The sequence below is a fragment of the Morone saxatilis genome, unplaced genomic scaffold (assembly GCF_004916995.1).
Source record: "Morone saxatilis isolate NCDOM2014 unplaced genomic scaffold, NCSU_SB_2.0 Contig5, whole genome shotgun sequence".
Lineage (NCBI taxonomy): Eukaryota > Metazoa > Chordata > Actinopteri > Moronidae > Morone > Morone saxatilis.
The window spans coordinates 4,264,581-4,273,346 of NW_023340095.1; the positions used below are offsets into that span (position 1 = coordinate 4,264,581).

General features: G+C 38.7%; 1 protein-coding gene across 11 annotated transcripts in view; it reads left to right on the forward strand.

Annotated features, from left to right (window-relative positions):
- The window catches only part of tns1b (tensin 1b), a 158,518-nt gene that overhangs the window by 115,636 nt on the left and 34,116 nt on the right, over positions 1-8,766 (forward strand). For 8 of the 11 annotated variants that reach the window (XM_035676528.1, XM_035676533.1, XM_035676534.1 and 5 more), the window contains 6 exons: positions 420-532; positions 619-679; positions 2,430-2,505; positions 5,390-5,519; positions 5,677-5,742; positions 6,077-6,199. In XM_035676528.1, the coding sequence (XP_035532421.1) occupies positions 420-532; positions 619-679; positions 2,430-2,505; positions 5,390-5,519; positions 5,677-5,742; positions 6,077-6,199 (569 nt within the window). The remainder of the gene's footprint in view (positions 1-419; positions 533-618; positions 680-2,429; positions 2,506-5,389; positions 5,520-5,676; positions 5,743-6,076; positions 6,200-8,766) is intronic. The other 3 variants (XM_035676530.1, XM_035676539.1, XM_035676531.1) reach the window with 1 other exon arrangement.

The following is an 8,766-nucleotide window of genomic DNA, read 5'->3' on the forward strand; positions in this document are numbered from 1 at the left end:
ACTGAAAACAGCTGCCTGCTGTAGCTGAAATCAGAGTTGATGGGAGTCAGGTTTGTGAGCCAAACAATGATTCAAAAGAGGATAAAAGCTTCTGAAGAACTGATAGGGAGTGCATAGTTAGGTAACTTTCTGTGGGTTTGTCACTCCTTGCAAACTCTTTACACACAGCCATTTGATCCATTCTTAATTAAAAAAATATCGATTAGTACAGCTTTAAAGTATTTATTTGATTGATTTATAATAAAAACAAGATGCAAGATTGGCTCAGTCAGCACAGCTGACAAGCTGAAAATTCATTGTTACTAGAGGTCAAAGTCAAAGATAGTGTCTCTTTGTTGTGATGACCACAGGATTATAACTGTATCTCTTTGTTGTAACCTGTCATGTCTTTCTTTTCTCTACCTCTGTCTTGCTCCCAGGTATGTGGAGTACTTTAGCGGCTTGCTGTCCGGACACATCAAGATCAACAACAAACCCCTCTTCCTTCACCATGTCATCATGCACGGCATCCCTAACTTCGAGTCTAAAGGAGGTGGGTGTAATGCACCCATGTGCACTCACACATAAGCATTTTCACACACATTGTTTATGTTTAACTTTTCCAAAATTGTATTCCAGGTTGTCGTCCTTTTCTCAAAATCTACCAGGCCATGCAGCCCGTGTACACATCTGGGATCTAGTAAGTCTTAAAACATACTCACACTCAAATGCTTTTACAAGATTCCAGGGATAGCAAGCTCATAATGGCTCAATAATAAAACCCCTGATTTTCCTTTATAGCCTCTCTCTTAACTCTCCTGTCCCCCAATATACACATACATCATCCCTCTTGCCAGTTTATACTCTGCGCTTGCCTCACGTTATTGTATTTAGCTAGCCTCCCCAGCTGCAGGCTCTTGTTTCCCTACTTTAGATCCCACAATCACTTCTAGTATCATTTGTGACTGGAGAGCCAATGAAAGAGCCAGGCATCTGTGTGGACGCCTGCAGGGTTTTCCTGCCAGAGGACCCCGCTGGTTCCCAGGGCCAGACAGGAAATAATGGATTCTGAAGGGAGGTTAGAGGAGAGGATAAGAGGGGAGAGCTGCACTGCCCTCAGATGGGTGAGGCAGGCATACAGTCTAAATTTACACCAGATTTGAAAGTATGACAGTTTAAATATAACACAGGCACAAATTATTATATCTGATCTTGCAGTTTCCATACGCAAAAGTGCAATTTGTACATTTCACTTGCTATTTTAAACATTAATAACTTTAACTACATTTTTACATGTATTGCAGCTTGGCAGGGGCAGCATTGCTTAACAATAGGAAAGGGAAAATAAACACAATATGGCTGACTTGGATGGCACTCAGGGAAATGAGTAATGTAATGTTTTGTAACAAAAATGCTTATGAACTACAATAAAAGTCTTGCGGTGGTGCTTAAAACACCATTAATTAATATTTCTACGCAACAAGCTGTAAACATCCCCTTTTTAAGTTGTCATAGGTACTGTGTTAGCAAACAAATGCTAGTCTATACATCCTACCAACACAAAGCAACATTAGCATTAATTTGGATTTTTAAAGTCTCCACTAACTCCTGAGGGAAATATGTAGCTATTTAGGTTTTATAGGCTTCTTGTTCCCCAGCACGTAACTAACTTTGTCGGTCTGCTGTTTAGTGCTGGGCAGGTAAAATTATCAATGAGAGCGGGAGCTTGTTTTGCTGAAAACAGCTGTTTGCTACAACTAGAAATGAGGCTAATGACAGCAGAGTTTGTGGGCCAGAGTACCAAAACAATGAGCTGAAAGATGCTAAAATGCCCCATAAAGCTGAGGGATAATTATCTGTGGGTTTGTTACCACATCTTTAAACTCCCTGATCCCTATGTCCTGCTTGTATTCTCTCATTCTTTGCCATTTTTCCCTCAAGCTGTTATGAAGTCACTACTGTGAATAGTAAAGCCTGCTGATGTTGAGCGGTTTCTACTATGACTATTCTTACAATAGTGTCAATACTATAAACACATTTGCAGCATTCACAATAACTGTGAAAGTGTGAAACAACCAGTGCACATATACTTCCAGACTCTCTACCCTGTAAAGCCCCAAATCATATTCCTCCCCACTTCCTCTCACATGATCCCTATTAGCACTCGCCATCCTTTGATCCTACTCTCCCAGTTAGACAATCATGTAGACACTAATACCCAAAATTAGCCCGGCACTGCACTGCGGTTACGCTCTGTGATGGCCACTGTTAAAGCAAATAAGGGATTTTTAGTAGACGATCTAGATCATGTGTGCATAGTTATACCTAGACATCAACATCAAAAAGAAAAGTGATGCAGTGAAGAGATGGTTGTACTGTGAGCGTTTTCAGAGCAGTAATGGTGAAGGCAGGCTCATTATCTAACACACTGTGGCTTTTTTCTTTCGCAGTAATGTTCAGGGTGACAGTCAGACCAGCATCTGCATCACCATTGAGCCTGGTCTTCTTCTGAAAGGGGACATTCTGGTAAGAGTCATACTTCAGTAGCAAGTGCCTGATGAAAAAGACAGCAACTGATCTTTGTGTAATGTCTTAACTGTTTGTATCACATTATGTGGATTTCAAACATGAAACTCGAAACTCGAAACACTACTGGAGAACATTTTTTTTTCTCATGTCACCGGGTTAACTCCTACGCATGAAGCCAATAGCAGACAAAGTTTATTGTCTTACTTTTTCCCCAACATGTTACTTCTGCCAAAAAGAAAGAAAAAAACTAATTGGATGTTAAATTATGTTTATTATAGAACGCCAATGAAAACAGCTGCAGAAAGGTAGAGGATGCACAGATTTTTATTGTTTATTAGTATTGAGGGAATCCTGTTGGTTTTTCCAATCTGACATCGGGTGTATGTACTGAATGCATGTGCTGTAGCAGTTTATAGTATCCATTCACAGAGCAAATAGGGCCATAAAAACCTGGGGGAAGACAGTTGGACTGGGTCCTATACCTGGTTTATAGACCCTCATTAGCACACAATATGTTTGATGGAAACTATGATGTCAAAATGGCAATATACTTCCTTTCCAACAGCGTTTGGGATACACAGGGTACTATGTTAACATGACATAATCATTTAAAAGTAAGTTTTTAGATGGAGAGTTTTGATTCTTTGATATTTTCACGTGACTTTTATGAAATCATTCTCAATATATTTGCACTTTTAAAATTAAGATTAAGATTTTGATTTTAAAATCAAGAACAATCCTCAGTAAAGTAGCACCTGTGGCTTATTTTGCATTTAGTTCAAGCAGAAAAACTGCACACATCAGCAAAGTTTCTGCTTCTGCTGTCATTCAGCCCATAATACTGTCTGTGAAATGTCCTCGGGGCTCATAATTTTAGTAGGGAATTTCAAAGGAGCACTTACTGTATGCTCGAGGCCATTCTGTTTTGGCCCCTACGAGCTGAGCTTATATCTCATCCTTTATTTAAGACTGAATAATAACGAGCATCTGCAGCCACGGTTCAGTCAGATGATGATTTCAGCAGAATCCATTAGTCTGATAACACAGAGAATGTGAGCTGTGGCCAAATGCTCCTGTATTTAAAACTGGCATGTATTTGTGCTGTGGGATTTAGTTGTGGATAATATAACTGCTAAAAATGACTAAATACTGAATGGTTAGATGACAAAAAGATAATCTGAGAGGAAAATCTTTATAAACATGATGGTTTTCTTCCATCATTGGCCAGTGACATTTTAATTATTAAAGTTCAATGTCAAGTTATCAAAAAGTTTGCAACTTTTAATGCTTATTTGCTTTATTTAAGACCACTCTGACGTCTGTACTGTAAATATGAACCTACAGCCACCGAGCAGCTCCTCTTAAGTTTTCTAAATAACACATTATATATTATAAGTTATGGTTTTAAGAGGGTTTATATGCTGGACTGGGTGCAGTGACATTTTGCACATTGTTACATTTAGTTTTTTGTATGAATTAAACAAATTTATTTTAGTTAGTTAGTTAGGATGTGTTAATTAATAAGCTTTAAAGTTGCTGATAGGTTGATTTTTAAAAAGAAATTACTTCCCTCTGGACAGAGCCAAGCTAGCTGTTTCCCCCTGTTTCCAGTCTTTGTGCTAAGCCAAGCTAACCCACTGCTTCATATTTAGCGTACAAACCTGGCAGTGGCACCAACTCCCGGCAAAAAAGCGTTTTAACATTAAGGATGAATTATTTAGGCAACACATGAGGGTGGAAAGGACTTAGTTTTACTCTTGTGCGTGAAAATGATGCATGTAAGCTTAAAATGACCATTTTCCTCTTTTTATTTTTTGTTCTGGCTCACTGGCATTGTTTTCCTAATGAAACGGACCCCTCAGTGAGAGGTTTGCCATATCCCAGAAAGCTGCACTAAGCCACAGGATATTCTACTTTGCCTTCTACTCGTCCTCAATCCTTTATTTGCTTGTGTAGATTTGGGGCACCTCATATGTTTTGGTATTATTTGGCCACACAGGTAGAAAATAGGTTTGTGGAAAGCGAGTCAGTCTCACCGTCATATTTAGTCATATTTAAATATACTTTTTAGTTGCTGCTGATTGTCAAAGTTTTCCATTATGGTAAGTCTATATAATTACGTAAAAGGAAAACATTAAACGCTTGGTAATGCTCACTGACAAACTGAAAAACATCCTACTGTTACAATGACAGGTTTTTTTTTTATTCTTTACAGCCAGAGTTTGTTAGCTGCAAGTTATTCACATTGAGGGTAAATATTCCTCCAGTACCTGTAAATGTGAGGTCCTTGTAAAACACTAACAGGTCCAGGCTGCCCATCAGGAAACAGCAGGAGGGAAAGGGAAGATTTTCCTGTATGTGGTTTTAGTGTTGCTCATAAAGCTGTTTGTGTTTGGATAATAGAGCTTGTGGAAAGGCCATACATACGTTACGAGGAGGGATATATATATACATGAAGAGTCTTAAATGCTTTTTCTAGCTCTAAGCCAGTGTAAAGAAAGAACTGCACTGAATCAAGCTGGCATGTCCCTGGCTTGTCTTTCACAAAGATCATTTTATATTGTGTTCACTTGATATTCTTGGTAGTGTATCAGCACTGAGGCCATATTCAGCTCCGCAGTATAAGTGATTTGATTTTGCAGTTTATTTTTTGCTGAAAATGTTTTTTTATCTTATCAGAATTGACACATTGTATAAATAAGCCACATCCTGAACTGATATTTATTTGATATTCAGTGTGCCTGTGGCGTTAAAAAGGAATCTGTCCAACTGCAATCCAACCCTATTAAACTGACCTGTCGATTTCTGTTGGCACTGCTCGATGCAATACACCGTACAGTCTTTGTTTTTTAAATTTCTTCTGACCCTTCTCTCCCTCCAGCTCAAGTGCTACCACAAGCGCTACCGCAGCCCGTGTCGAGATGTGATATTCCGGGTGCAGTTCCACACCTGCGCTGTTCACGACCTGGGGATTGTCTTTGGGAAAGACGAGCTTGATGAGACATTCAAAGGTAAGAACTATGTGCAAAAATGTTTTTATACGGTCAGTAGCTAATGAGTAAAATCTGAACCTCTTGAAATATTACCCCGTTGTTAATATTGTATTCAGTGGATGCATTGCCTTTGAATATGCTGACTTAAGTTCCCTCTTTTATTCCCTGTGTGCAGATGACAGGTTCCCAGAATATGGAAAAGTGGAGTTTATTTTCTCATTTGGGCCAGAGAAAATACATGGTAAGAATCAATGTGTCCAGTTTTATTGGTGCATTTTCCACATGTTTATACTTACTTTTAGGCCATATTTACTTTCAAGTGACTGTATAGCACATATGCAGACAGGAAATAAGGGTAGAGTAGGAGATGAAAGAAAGGCTCTCAGTTGGATTTCTTTTTGTTGTAAAAGTTAGTTTACATCATGAAGAAATTCTCACTCAAATCTGTTATAAAGCGGATACAATTAAAAGGCTTTAGGTAAGTGAGAACATCATAGCCTCCCCCTTCATTCTTTGTGAATGTTCTTATGATTTAAAGACATTCACGTTTTCTGCTCTGTCTCTTCGTACTTCTGGTCAAGGTGTGGACCACCTGGAAAATGGGCCGAGCGTCTCAGTCGACTACAACACCCAAGACACTCTGATCCGCTGGGACTCCTACGAAAACTTCAACCAGAATTGCGAGGACAACACTGATGGTAAGTACAGCTGGATTATAGATTGTATTTAGCATTCAGTCCACACAGATTTGGTCCTGCATACGTACAAATACGTATACATGAATAGCAGTTTTATATCAGTGACATTGCTGCACATTAATTTTACACTATAATTAATTTAACAATAGTCTTTTTCCAGACTAGCATTTTCCATGACATATGGGATATGGCGATATTTTTGGGGATTTAGGAGCAGTCTTTGGACATATACAGCGCATTCAGAATATGCGTCTCATTTGGGCTTTTCACCACAGTTTGCACCTTTTGCTGTTTTGCTGTTTTATGGTCAGCTCTGTGCGTTGTAAACAAACTAACTAATAGTTTTAACAAAGAAAAGCATACGTTTCTGGTTGGAAGGAGAAACCCCTACGTTTAAACAAAGATTTGGGTATCAACAGGTTTCTGGATGTGCGCAAATGTCACAACGCGGACCTTTTCAAGACGGTGGTTGAACAAATGAAAGTGGGAGAGAGGGTGTTCATATGGTCAAACCAGTCCGCCATCTGTGGAAAATCCTCCTTTGATGCAAAACCAGTTTGTAAATGAGGGAAAGGGAAGGAAACAGAGAGAGGGAAAGGAGGGAAATTCTTCCGTAGATTAAAAGTTAGGTTAATCAGAGCATGCACAGCTGCATGTAAACTGGAATATTAGTGGAATATTCATTTTCATTAGCCATATTAACCGCTTCTCTGGAATAAAGGAAAAAAACGCGATATTGTGCATAATCTTTGCAAGTGATTGTGATGTATGAAGGAGGATATTTGGGTAGTGACTTTTTGACCTTGTTGCACACAGCGCAAAATATATACATACTGTAAAATGTCTGTCTTTCACACACAGACAGAAATCCACATAGAGAAGGTAGAACTCCTTCTGCCCCCCCTCTTGTGCGTTGTAAAGTTAACAAGGTGTTAATTACACCAACTCTTTACAGCCACGGCCCTCATGGCCACTTTAGGTTAATATGCAATAACTTTCCCCACAACTTGTATTTCTACCTTATTTTCAGTAAGTACATTATCAGATTCATGTAACAAGCCACACATTCATGTAACTGCGTGTGAGTCATTACCACTGGATTACTTGAACATGTTTGTCAATTTTGAGCAAACACGCCTCAGTAGGAGTCCATTTCCAACTACAGAGTGCACAAGCTTTCTTCAGTAGCCATCGGTATCAGTGAGGATTGTGTCTTGAAATGTATTTTTAAGTGAACCTCTAGGTGAAAGGTCACTTTACATGAATGTGTAAACTGTACATGTGACTGCATTTCAATGTGGTTGAAAGGAAGTTGGGATTCTATTTTAGTTTATATCTTTTCTTTCTCACTCTCGCACACACACAGAGACACACATAAACAGCATGTAACCAAGCTGACCTCTGCAACAAGGCTGTTTTTGTCTTGACACAGGAAAGATTCAGCCTGCGTCCTAATGGGATTTAAAGACTGTTTCACACTTTCATCTCTTTAAAACTCCCACGCAACAGGGTCAAACAGAAATCACATTTAAGTTCATTCCAGTGTTGTTCATGTTTTATGATACAAGACACAGGGTAGCATTTGTCTATACAGGTATATGCTTTAATTTTTGTATCATACAGTACTGTTTAGTTACTTTAATGCATCACAAAGTTGCTCCCACATTGCAAACATCATATTATCATAGGAGAAAAGCTGTATGTAAATAAAAGTACAAAGTAAATCGAACGATCTCATAATCAGCATTATGAGGTTTTCATGCAAACCTAGATGTAACTGGTAAATTGTGTTTTAAAAAGGAGGAGATGCACTGGTACCACTAAATTCATTTGTGGTGAAATTATGACCGCAGAGAAGCCAAAGGCCCTGTGGGACGTGAGCGCAATACGAGACATTCCTGGGTTCAGCCACAGGCATGGACAGAGCCTTCCTGTTGAAGGAGCAGTGGTCACTCTGTGACCAAAGTGCTACTTTCTCTGCCACCCAAAAAAGGAAGCAATGCTACGCCCTTAGCGTTAGCAGGAAGCTTGTTGTTTTGCCTTCCAATGTAGTGCAACTGTTGGGATGGTCAACTTGTTTTTTAATCACTAGAATAACTATCCTCCTGTTTGCTGCTAATAAAAGCAGATTTTTGTTGTTAACGGTGGAGAGGAATTTATGTATTGGTTATTTATTACATAACCAATAAAGGGAAAATATTGTCATCCTATAAATGCATAGAGATATTTCATGTTCAAGTGTGAATTCTTATTTACAGATACAGTAATTTCATAGTGATCAGTACATTTTCTGCATGATCCAACACTGATTTTGCACTCCATATCCACTCCAGAGGTTATTTTCTCCAGGGTTTAGTGACAGTTTAGCTTCTGCAATGAACACAACTGTCAGAATCTGTAGGACATCCTTACTAGAATGCAGTAGTGGACATTTTCAGATGTTTTACATAAGCAAAAGTAGTAGTACTACAATTCACTCTAAAAAATGCTGCATTCAGTATATTAAGTAAAAGTACATAAGTAATCATCAATCTAGATAAGGCCTTTGGTTTTTTTTTTTTTTTTTT